At 37.6% G+C, this 11,300-nt stretch overlaps 4 protein-coding genes across 4 annotated transcripts; 1 reads left to right on the forward strand and 3 right to left on the reverse strand.

Annotated features, from left to right (window-relative positions):
- The first annotated feature begins 406 nt into the window (after positions 1-406).
- LOC18034939 (elongin-C) lies at positions 407-2,392 on the forward strand. Its single transcript, XM_006424870.2, has 3 exons — positions 407-755; positions 1,022-1,127; positions 1,917-2,392. Exons 1-3 carry the CDS (start codon positions 644-646, stop codon positions 1,993-1,995), a joined length of 297 nt encoding a protein of 98 aa, XP_006424933.1. The 5' UTR covers positions 407-643; the 3' UTR covers positions 1,996-2,392.
- Positions 2,393-2,878: 486 nt separating this feature from the next.
- LOC18035638 (UDP-glucose iridoid glucosyltransferase) lies at positions 2,879-4,536 on the reverse strand. Its single transcript, XM_006424871.2, has 2 exons — positions 3,975-4,536; positions 2,879-3,830 (listed from the first exon to the last, which is right to left on the reverse strand). Exons 1-2 carry the CDS (start codon positions 4,456-4,458, stop codon positions 2,953-2,955), a joined length of 1,362 nt encoding a protein of 453 aa, XP_006424934.1. The 5' UTR covers positions 4,459-4,536; the 3' UTR covers positions 2,879-2,952.
- A 683-nt stretch (positions 4,537-5,219) lies between these two features.
- On the reverse strand, positions 5,220-7,215 carry LOC18035276 (UDP-glucose iridoid glucosyltransferase). Its single transcript, XM_006424872.2, has 2 exons — positions 6,467-7,215; positions 5,220-6,261 (listed from the first exon to the last, which is right to left on the reverse strand). The coding sequence occupies exons 1-2, from the start codon at positions 6,960-6,962 to the stop codon at positions 5,387-5,389; spliced, it is 1,371 nt and encodes a 456-aa protein (XP_006424935.1). The 5' UTR covers positions 6,963-7,215; the 3' UTR covers positions 5,220-5,386.
- A 1,862-nt stretch (positions 7,216-9,077) lies between these two features.
- Positions 9,078-11,233, reverse strand: LOC18035085 (UDP-glucose iridoid glucosyltransferase). Its single transcript, XM_006424873.2, has 2 exons — positions 10,511-11,233; positions 9,078-10,104 (listed from the first exon to the last, which is right to left on the reverse strand). Exons 1-2 carry the CDS (start codon positions 10,989-10,991, stop codon positions 9,227-9,229), a joined length of 1,359 nt encoding a protein of 452 aa, XP_006424936.1. The 5' UTR covers positions 10,992-11,233; the 3' UTR covers positions 9,078-9,226.
- Between the last annotated feature and the right edge of the window lie 67 nt (positions 11,234-11,300).

Genomic DNA, 11,300 nt, shown 5'->3' on the forward strand with positions numbered 1-11,300 from the left:
ATTTTGAAGCAAGGGGGGCAAAACTATACAAGCTCTAGAAAATTAGTTTAATCCTTGTGCAAATTTTTTTTTTTCCTTTAAATCATATGAGTCTTTTTAATTTTACCCTACCTACACAATAATGCTGATATACTAGTTTAAGTGTGATATTATTAATTACTTAAATTACGTAGCATCTAAAACATATCGTTAATATTTAACTACTACTTTGAATTGTCATTAAAGTACTTTAGAATAATTCGCTTAATAAAATGTTTCCGATAGACACATGGTCGATTTTGTGATTGTATAATATAATATTAAAAAATGAACAACCTATCTTCTTTATTATTATTATTTTTGAAAAAAAAAATTAACAGAAAAGCCTTTTTCATCCTACCAAATCCTTGTTTGTTTCTGGAGTTGGACTGTTCGAGCGGCGGAGTAACCCATCCCACTATTGCACAAGGTCAACCTTCCATCCAAACAGGGTCCCTTTCGTCAAAAACGGAGGTGAAGCCACGCGGACAAATAGCGTGAGCAAGCCCGACCTCCCGGAGGATCCAAACACTCAACCGCAGGCCCCGAGTTGCGATCGTTTGTTTGCGCCTACTTGAATAAAATCGAAGGTCATCGTTACCGGAGGCCATAATAAGAGAGCAAGATGAAGAAAGAAGATACAGTGAAGCTTATTAGCGCGGAGGGATTCGAGTTCGTGATATCCAAAGAAGCCGCCATGGTCTCTCAAACCATCCGCAACATGCTCACCTCTCCAGGTTTCCCTTCGCCTCTATAATTCTCTGATAATTAATTTACATTTCTTGCAGTATTTGGGTAATCTTTTTTTTTTCCTCTGTAAGTGAAATTGCACTCGCATCCAATTTGGCTTATAATTTAACGAGTTAGTTAACCCACGTATGTAAAAGATAGTTCTTTTCGACATTTTATCAGACAGCTAGTGTGCAAATTATTTGTTTTTTAGTTTGTAGTGGCGTGGTTTTTGAGGAATGATATGATATGGGATTTGCGTTGTTTGTGGCAGGTGGTTTTGCTGAAACAGAGCACGGAGAAGTGACGTTCCCTGAGATAAGCACCACCATTCTTGAGAAGATTTGTCAATACTTTTACTGGTCTCTTCAGTATTCCAGGTTCTGCTCCCCTCCTCTTTTTTTTTTTCAAATATTAGAATTGATGGGGGCATTTTTATTTTCAGCTTCATCTGTTTGTTTAACTTTTAGACTTCCAATTCAGAACAAAAATTTTAAATTAGATGCTTAACTACAATATTTTGATCCAAATGAAGGGAGATGTGTTCCAAGAGATCATATTGGAAGGATTCTTGCTCTTCTTTTTTTAATTATTTTTATTTTTTACCTTCTTTCAGTTGATGAGTGAAGGTTGATGGATTGCTGCTTTATATGAAAAAGACTAGAAAAAAAGTTATTTTTCATGCTTCAAATGATATTGATGTTGGAAGTGAATATTTTGAGGCGGTGAGATTTGTTAGTAAGGAACAACGATTGGTGCCCCTAGTTGGCAATTCCATTTATCTTCAGTTCCTAAGTCGGAGATTGACTGTATATCCCTATCTTTGCCTTTAAAGATAGTTTGGGGTCAGTAATGCTTTCTATATGGTACAACCTTGGCGTTGTGTTATTTCTTTATTCTAGCTTTTAGAATGAGCATGAATATGTCGAAGTAACTGCAGGCACACATTTTCATAATGGATCATTTGAAATACGTCGGACTAAATTCTTGCTTTAGGCAATCCTGAAATTCATTTTAAATCAATCTGCTTAACCATGTATGCCGTGCATATTTGTGCGACCTGTAATTAACTCTGGTTGTTTTTGGAACCAAAAAGCCCTTTATGGACTATTTGGACTCGTTTTTTATTTTTGTTGAATATTACCTTGGAAATGTTGGTCTACTTTCAGGGGCAAGGAGACTGATTTCCACATTGAGCCTGAACTAACTTTGGAGCTGATGATGGCTGCTAACTATCTCCATACTTGAGCCAAGCAGTGTTCTTACTTCATGAGCAGCAAGTTCTTTGCCATCGCAAGCTTTCTGCTCCTTGTCTGGTTATCACAAACTGATTAATCATTTAGTTACCATCATGATTGTTTCACCTTTCTTTGTGTGTTGGCTTTCAGAATTACTCAAGGATGAATTGTTGCCTGAGTAGCTTAAAAGATTGTAAGATCTATTTTGAAGCCCGCATTGGAGTTCATTGCTCTATTGCAAGGAGGCTTTTTTAGAATTAGATTAAATGTGATTGTTATTAGTACTTATTACTTTAAGCAGCATGAGACTTCTGAAGTTGTAAAGAACTAACATAGCTATTATATGCCAGTATGCCACGCGCCTTGAGTGGCAAGTCTTACAATGAGAAACATGGTTTCATTACTGATCTCTGCCTAAGTTTGTGTTTGATCGATGTTCAATGAGTAAACTTGCGTGACTTCATACTATAGTTAATTCTTCATGCCGATGATACATATTCACTAAGATTATTGTGGTTTGGTTGTGATCTCTTTGTCAATGCAATAACTTGGAGGATTGTTATAATTACTTTGTAGGCTGACTTGCTATGAGAGTTTTTTAAGTTTTTTTGGATTCAATGATATTTTTTGCAAGTTATCAGTATAGTTGAGCATTGGGCAAAATTCCTTCCATATTTTTGTTTATCAACATAATGGCCCACCTTTCCAAATTATTTTCTTCGCCTTTACATCTCATTTTCTTGTTAAGGGTAACTCCTGAGTGGTTAATATGCCCAAAAGGGTAAAACAAAATACAAGTTTGAATGATTTTTACAGTTTGCTCATTGTTAAAACAAAACAGTGTGCTGCTCCAATTGATTTATTTTGGAGAATGTTAGAATGCTTTTAGATTGTATTACAAGAATGAGCTCTTTTTCTTTAGGCACAATTGCTGACAATCTGTCAAAAACCAAAAAGTTGCCATGCATTAAAACAAATTGAGGAACTCCAAAAACTTGCTCAGTGAACTGGAGGAAGAGCCACTTTCTTTAATACAAAGTTCAACATCTTCTTTCAAATTCTTAGCCCTCTGCCTCATATCTTGTCCTTCCTTTTCTACCATTAGCTGTTTCACAGCTTTCTCTACCTCCCCTTTCTCCAAGTCATTCTCCAATTGCAAGCCTATTCTCCATACATGACTCACATACCTTGCACTCACCCTCTGATCTCCGAAACCAGGCCTGCATATCATTGGGACCCCTTCACATATACTTTCCAGTGTCGAATTCCAACCACAATGACTCCAGAACCCTCCAACCGCAATGTGTGATAAGACATCCTTTTGGGGTGCCCATTTCACAACGCATCCGTTTTCTCCAACAGCTTCTTCAAAACCCTCAGGCAGTAACTCTATCCCTGATGATGCACTAGTTGAGCTAGGTCTTAGCACCCATAAAAATGGCTGCTTGCTGTTATAGAGACCCCATGCCATCTCTTTGAGCTCTTTCTTATCCATTGATACTATGCTTCCCAAGCTAACATATAAAACGGAGTTAGGAGCTTGGTTGTTAAGCCAGGATATGCAGCTAGTGTCCTCTTTAAGCAAGCTGCCAGGGGATGATGGTGCAAATTTGTGCAAAGGGCCGATTGGGAAGATAGGAATATTGCATTGCTGTTGTAGCTGTGATAGTGATGACTGTTCAATGCAGTTCATGGTATTCCAAATGACAGCCTTAGATGTTCTTACATTATATATCTTAGGTATCAATTGCAAGAAATTTTCTGGTAGTCCGAATTGGGAAAAAGGTAGATCCTTGAACCGGAGGGGTTGAAGCCTAGGAACTGGATCTGCTAAATTACTAGGATCTGTATCCAGGAGCAACAGATCAGTGTATTAAAAAAATTAATTTGTGGAGAATACTATCTAACTACTTGCTTAGTCACTTATTAAATGCACAGCTGATTTATTGGTTCTATATGTTAATGGAGGTCTAGTAGGCATATGCATACCTTGCAAGGGGATGGAACCATCTTCCTTGAGCTGGAGAAGGGCAATGCGAGATATTTGGGTGGCAGCACTGTTGGTACGCAAGATGATGCTTCGTAATTTAAGTTGATTAGCGGCTGATTCAGCAAAATACATGAGTTCATCATAGATGATGCAGACAATCTCATCAGCTGGCATCTGTTGTTTCATCATCTGAACCAAGCATTTGTGGAAAGGTGCCCCGCAGTTGGCGTTAAGATGCATTATAATAGCTATTATATTCCCAGAATAGATATCATCATCAGCTAAGCCGTCTGGTATAGACTGGAAACTGAACTTAGGGTGGTTGGAGGGATTAGGAGAATTGAAGTCGGTGTGAACAACTGTGATGGAGAAGCCCTTTGAGTAAAGGATCGTGCCCAGCTGAAGCATTGGAGTTATGTGGCCTTGGTATGGGCATGGTACTAGCACTACATGTTTACGTCTCTGTCCTTGCTCTTCTTCCATATGGTCTCTCTCCAGCCAGCTTAGCTGATTACTTGCTTTCCTGCTTTCTTGCTCTAGCTGCTTCCAAAATGAATATTATCTTCGATGTTCAAGCTTCAAACTTAGCTCAATGACAGCTAATTAAGAATAAATTAAGCTTGCCGCCCTAGATGGCATCTTACCAAATGACACCTGTTGTCCCATTAAGTGGACTTTTTCACCAAAGCACACATGCACAGTTCTTTTATGTTTAGTTTAGTTCATTAGAAAACTAATAGGCGGCCTGGAATTTTCTGCCGACAGACCGCTGTTGACAGGCTGATGAGCATCACGAAATATGGGATGACCATTAAAACTTTTTTGGCATCGGGTGTCGCATTACCAAGCTGTATTTGCCATCCTCCTCGTTTGTTCACTATTTTAATATACAATACTGTCTTGTGATTGATTATAATTGGGAGCATGAACTATTTTAATATAGTTATATTGTACTAAATGGAAGGCATCGGAGGCGGAGATTTTAATAATCAGTTTTATGATGAGAGTCCAACTACAAGATATCAGGGAATAACTTCCATCTCAGCATCTTGTGACAAATTCAGTTGAAGTTAGCTGTTGTCCCAATTAAAGTCTACATTAATTGCTGTTCTCTTTTAAGTTTTCTTTAAAATAGAAATTCTCATTGTAGTTAAATTGGTAATGGAATAGTGTGTTCCTAAAACTGATCAATTATTGTAGGATGTTGGAACTTGAAATAGAAAACACATAATAAAAGTCTGCTCTCATCACAAATATCTGCAGTTTCCTCTTGCAAGGAAGGACTACTGGGAAAATGCTTTCAGTGACCAAATAGATTGTATTACAAGAATAAACAGACTTTGTTCTGGTTTAGGCATGATTGTTGATAATGACTCTGCCAAGAACCAAAAACCTGCCTATACAGTTAAAACTAGTTGATGAACTCTAGAAACTCATTCAACGATTTGTAAGAAGAACCACCTTCGGTAATACAAAGTTCAATCTCTTCTTTCAAATTCTTAGCTCTCTGCCTCATCTCTTCTCCCTCCTCACCGACCATTAGCCTTCTTACAGCTTTCTCTACCACTTCTCTCTCCAACTCATTTTCCAACTCCAAGCCTGTTCTCCATACATGACTCACATACCTCGCATTCACCCTCTGGTCTCCGAAACATGGTCTGCATATCATTGGAACCCCTTCGCATAAACATTCCAGTGTCGAATTCCAACCACAATGACTCCAGAACCCTCCTACTGCAACATGAGACAGAACCTCCTTCTGTGGTGCCCATTTCACAATGCATCCGTTTTCTTGAACTGCTTCTGCAAGAACCTCAGGCAGCAAATCTATCCCTTCTGGAGCATTATTTGAGCTGGGCCTAATCACCCATAAGAATGGCTGCTTACTGTTAACGAGACCCCAAGCCATCTCCTCTGGCTCTTTCTTATCCATTGATGCCACGCTCCCCAAGCTAACATATATAACAGATTCAGGAGCCTGGTTGTTAAGCCATGAAATGCAGCTAGTGTCCTCGTTAAGAAAGCTGCAAGAGGTGGAGAATGGTGCAAATTTGTGAAAAGGGCCAATTGGGAAGACTGGAACCTGGCATTGCTGTTGAAGCTGTGCCAATGATGATTCTTCAAGGTAGTGCATGGTATTCCAAATGACAGCTGAAGATGTTCTTATCTTGTACATGCTTGTTATCAATTGCAAGTAATGTTCCATTATTTCATGTCGGTAAGTAGGTAGATCTTTGAAACGCAGGGGATGAAGCCCCGGAACTGGATCTTGCAACTTATTAGGATCTGCATTAATTCAGGAGCGACAGATCAGTGTATTAGTTATGTATGATTATATAATTATCTGAAGGTTGTTATTGATCAACAAGAAACAGCACGATTCTGTCACATCGTTGACTCCTGTGCAATTTCTAGAAAAAGGAAGGAAATATATATTTGATATCACTTGTTTGGTGACAAAAGTCAATCTACAGATGATTAACTTTCATACCTTGCAAGGGGCTGGAACCTTCTTCCTCGAGGTGGAGAAGGGCAAGGCGAGATATTTGGGTAGCAGCACTTGTGGTGCGCAAGATGATGCTTTGTAAGTTGAGTTGATTAGCTGCTGCTTCAGGGAAGTAAAATATTTCATCATAGATGATGCCGGCAATCTGATCATCGCCAGCTGGGTGCTGCTGCTGTTGTTCCATCATCCGAACCATACATTCAAAAAATGGTGCTTGACAGTTGACATTAAGAAGGTTTGTAATAAGTATATTAATCCCAGTAGAGACATCATCCGCTGTCAAGCCATCTGGTATGGATTGGAAGTTGAATTCAGGATGGTTAGAGGGGTTAGGAGGATTGAAGTGAGTGTGGACAACCGTGATGGAGAAGCCGTTTGAGTAGAGGATTGTGCCCAGCTGAAGCATCGGAGTCATGTGGCCTTGGAATGGGCTTGGCACTAGTACCATTCGTCTTCGTCTCTCTGCTCTCTGCTTTTCCATGGCCTACTAGTCGGGAACGATTTCCTAAGAAACTAGTGTGCCTGGTAATATATATTTTTATGGGATCAATAACATCTTTCTTCTGTGTTGCTCTTAACATTGTACAAGAGCTGTCCATCTGTTGGGTGGGCAAACACACGTGCACACCGTTCTTATCTTTTAAGGAATTACTCAAGATTCTTCTATTGTAAGAACTAAAGTCCCTCTAGATGGTAAATGGATTATAGCTGCCCATTAGCTGACCTCTTGAAGGTAAATTCCTTGATGCCAAACAGAATTAATCATTCTCCAAATTTGGTCATTAATTTAATAGATTATGAAATCTCTGCTTCATTGTCCGCGTCTTATGGTCCATCTATGGTGCCGGACGATGAAACTTTATTTTACTGATATATTTATTGTTATTTTATAAGCAATTACGTAAGGTGTGGCAGGCATTGGTTTGGAGTCATAAGGTCGTGTGACGAGGAAGACACACCTAACAACAACCCATATCATTATTGATATGATTCAAAAAGTGTTGATTACTTTAAAGTATAAAAATATTTAGTTATAATATAATCGTATGACTCTAGAGCGAACCAGAAATCTAAAAATTTAATAGTTAATTATTAAATAAAATTAATTATAAAAAAAGAAATTATTCATTTAAAAGTGTTAAGATTACGAAATTTGACTGTTGATATTCAAATTATGTCATAATATTCTCTCATAATTATTTTCTAACTAATTTAATTATTATACAACTTAATTATTAATTAACCACTTATGGATAAATATGAGGATAAAAGTACATATTGTGCCAAGTCATATTGATGTGCTGACATTACGTACTTATGGATCCAAAGTGGATCTACATCTACAGATTAAAATGAAATGAGAGTAGTTAATGAAGAATATAACTTGTAAATATATAATTAAAATAATAAACTATAAACTTACTTAAGAGAAGAATCACTTTCATAATTCAAATTTTGAGCTTCATCTTTCACTTTAGTTTAAAAAATTAACTACTCATATTGACCAACAAAACACTCATTTTATTTAACAAACTTTCAAAATATATTACAAAAAAATTAACTAGCCAAGAAAAGAGAATGAATTGTTTCCCAAGCTTCTGTCTGCCTCGCCTCTCCCCAATTCTCATCTTCCTTTTATAGGCAGGCAGCAACTTCATCTTTTCTTATTTTGTTATTTTTTTTTTACATATAAAAACAAAACATAAACGAGTGATAGTCAAAAATGGTGTCTGCCACTTGAATATCACTTTCTTATTTTTTAATAAATTTCCTCAATAACGTGTTTTAAACGGCTCCACTACCTTTTTATTTGTCAATGCAATCCATTTTCTTCATTTGCTGCTTTCGGTTCTGATTTCTTCTTTATCCTTTAAATATATTTATAATATAAAATTAACATGATTTGATATAAAATTTTATTGGGGAAATATTAAAATCATTTATCAGTAAGTGAAAAAATAATAATTATAATATTAATCCATTATCATATCTACAGTTTGATGAAATAAGTTAGCTACTGGGAAAGTCTGTTAAAAGGATGCAATAATCAGTAACCAACATGATATTGAAACTTTAAAAAAGCCGGCAAGGCATTGCTTGTCTCGATTTGGCTAATTGCCGGCAACTAGCTACCCTAAGCCTTGCCTTGTATCTCATCCTTTCCAATTATCTGCGTGCGCCATAATCCATACTGCCATCGAATAAGAGATATCAAATTACGATCTCTAACGTTTAGGAAACGGTTGGTGTCAACATAGGTATCTGCAGTTTTCTCTTACAAATAAGTGCTCTGTCCTGCCTATCTGTTGGGCAAGCCGCAAATGCATAGAGTGAACAAACAGATTGTCTTTGAAAATTAATTGAGTTCGTTTGGTCTGGGCACAGTGACAAAGCATAAACAGTACAAAGAATCAGAGTTCCTGGATAATATGTTTTATTGAACCATTTTTCATTAGCCAAGTAAAGTACTAGTGGATGCAAATTCCTTAAAATGCCCGATTCCACCCCCCCCCCCCCCCCAAGGGGGGTTTGAAGACTTTTTTTGTCTATAAAACACCATAAAAAAATAAGGAAAATGCAGAAAACAGAAGTCAAATTTGAATTTCCTAAAAGTAATTGGGAAATAACTTGACAAACAATTTCATTCATCTAGTCGCCACCTTCAAAAAGATTTATTACACGCCGAGTTCTGATATCATATCAAAGTTATTGGGCACAGAAGTTGATCATGACTCTGCCTAGAAATTAGAACTTGTTGATCAAGTCTAGAAGCTCATTCAATGAATTGTAGGAAAAGCCACCCTTTCTAGTACTAAGTTCAACCTCTTCTTTCAATTGCGCAGCTCTCTGCCTCAAAAATTCCCCTTCCTTATCTACCATTAGCTTTCTTACAGCTTTCTCTACCGCTCCTCTCTCCAGCTCATGCTCCAACTCCAAGCCTACTCCCCATACATGACTCAAATACCTCGCATTCACCTTCTGATCTTCGAAAAATGGCATGCATATCATTGGAACTCCTTCACATACACTTTCCAGTGTTGAATTCCAACCACAGTGACTCCAGAACCCTCCTACTGCAACATGAGACAAAACCTCCTTCTGTGGTGCCCATTTCACTATGTATCCATTTTCTTGAACGTCTTCTGCAAGAACCTTAGGCAGCAACTCTATTCCTTCCGGAGCATTATTTGTCCTAGGCCTAATCACCCATAAGAATGGCTGCTTACTGTTAACTAGACCCCAAGCCATCTCCTCTAGCTCTTTCTTATCCATTGATGCTACGCTTCCCAAGCTAACATATATAACAGATTTAGGAGATTGGTTGTTAAGCCATGAAATGCAGCTAGTGTCCTCTTTAAGTAAGCTGCCATTGGAGGATGGAGCAAATTTGTGCAAGGGCCCAATGGGGAAATTTGGAACTTGGAAATACTGTTGGAGCTGTGACAGCACTGACTTTTCAAGGCAGTAAATGGTATTCGAAATGACGGCTGAAGATGTTCTTGCACTGTACGCATTATTTATCAATTGTACATAACTTTCTGTTATTTCAGATGGGAAAATAGGTAGATCCTTGACCCGGAGTGGGTGAAGCCTGGGAACTGGATCTTGCAACTTATTAGGATCTGTATTGAGGAGTTTTAGATCAGTATATTATTATTTATTATTTAGGAAGGATATTATTAATCAACAAGATGCAATCCAGTCAATTTTGACTGCTACCTCCATGCTAAAAAAGAATGAAAAGAAGTTAGAAATATATAGGTAATTGTTTTGGAAGTTTATATAGATTACTCTGATTTCTTGCTCAGTAAGAACATAAATCCAAAGCTGATTTGTAGTTCTATATGCTTGAAGAATCGATGCAATAAAATGTGATGTTTTAATCCAATGTAAGAGAATACTTTAAATAAAGAAACTAAAATTTGGGAAGCATAGAAATAATTCTGCAGATGATGTTATGTGATTTTGCGCTGTAAGAAAATATATGGGTGATATACATTTGCACTGCAGGGAGAACAAGGCGAATACCTTTCAAGGGGTTGTAACCTTCTTCCTTGAGCTGGAAAAGGACAAGTCGAGCTACAACTGTTACAGCACCAGAGGTGCGCAAGATGATGCTTTGTACGTTGAGTTGACTAGCTGATGCTTCAGCAAAATACATGACTTCATCATAGATGATGCATACGATTTCATCACCTGGCTGCTGCTCTTTTATCATCTGAACCAACCAATTGCGGAAAGGTTCTCTGCAGTTCTCGTTAAGAAGCAATATACTATCTACAAGATTTCGTGCTGAGATATTAACATCCATTAAGCCATCTGGTATAGATTGAAACTCAAATTCAGGATGGTTGGAGGGGTTAGGAGAATTAAACTGAGTGTGAACAACTGTGATGGAGAAGCCTTTTGAATGAAGGATCGTGCCCAGCTGAAGCGTTGGATTTATGTGGCCTTGGTGTGGGCTTGGTACTAGCACCACTCGTCTACGTCTTTGCCCTTGCTCTTCCATTTCCGTATGACCTCTCCTCGACTACTTCTTGTTGTAACTAATCAGATTTCTTGCTTGCTTGCAAATTGTAAATTGTATGTACAACTTAATTAGTGTTGATGCAAACATCAATCTTCAAGGATAGCTAATGATGTGAAGCTTGTAAGAATAAGTTAATCCTGCTGCATGTATATGGACTTAGAATTCCTTAAGAATTGCTTTTTCTTAGCAAGCAGAGCAGAATAAACCAGTGAGCTTTTGTATTCGAAAATAAAACTTGAATTGATTTCAATGTTTACAGGCCAACGTCTATATATACATAAGAAAACA

The sequence above is a fragment of the Citrus clementina genome, unplaced genomic scaffold (genome assembly GCF_000493195.1).
Source record: "Citrus clementina cultivar Clemenules unplaced genomic scaffold, Citrus_clementina_v1.0 scaffold_8, whole genome shotgun sequence".
NCBI classification, from domain to species: domain Eukaryota; kingdom Viridiplantae; phylum Streptophyta; class Magnoliopsida; order Sapindales; family Rutaceae; genus Citrus; species Citrus x clementina.

Bases quoted from the DNA above. Each gene is read 5' to 3' on its own strand.
- LOC18035638 (XM_006424871.2), bottom strand. From the start codon at position 4,458: ATGGAAGAAGAGCAAGGACAGAGACGTAAACATGTAGTGCTAGTACCA. The intron at 3,831-3,974 runs GTATGCATATGC...TCCTGGATACAG, and splicing joins TGGTTCCATCCCCTTGCAAG to ATCCTAGTAATTTAGCAGAT.
- LOC18035276 (XM_006424872.2), bottom strand. From the start codon at position 6,962: ATGGAAAAGCAGAGAGCAGAGAGACGAAGACGAATGGTACTAGTGCCA. The intron at 6,262-6,466 runs GTATGAAAGTTA...GAATTAATGCAG, and splicing joins AGGTTCCAGCCCCTTGCAAG to ATCCTAATAAGTTGCAAGAT.
- LOC18035085 (XM_006424873.2), bottom strand. From the start codon at position 10,991: ATGGAAGAGCAAGGGCAAAGACGTAGACGAGTGGTGCTAGTACCAAGC. The intron at 10,105-10,510 runs GTATTCGCCTTG...TCCTCAATACAG, and splicing joins AGGTTACAACCCCTTGAAAG to ATCCTAATAAGTTGCAAGAT.
- LOC18034939 (XM_006424870.2), top strand. From the start codon at position 644: ATGAAGAAAGAAGATACAGTGAAGCTTATTAGCGCGGAGGGATTCGAG. The intron at 756-1,021 runs GTTTCCCTTCGC...TGTTTGTGGCAG, and splicing joins CAACATGCTCACCTCTCCAG to GTGGTTTTGCTGAAACAGAG. The intron at 1,128-1,916 runs GTTCTGCTCCCC...GTCTACTTTCAG, and splicing joins TGGTCTCTTCAGTATTCCAG to GGGCAAGGAGACTGATTTCC.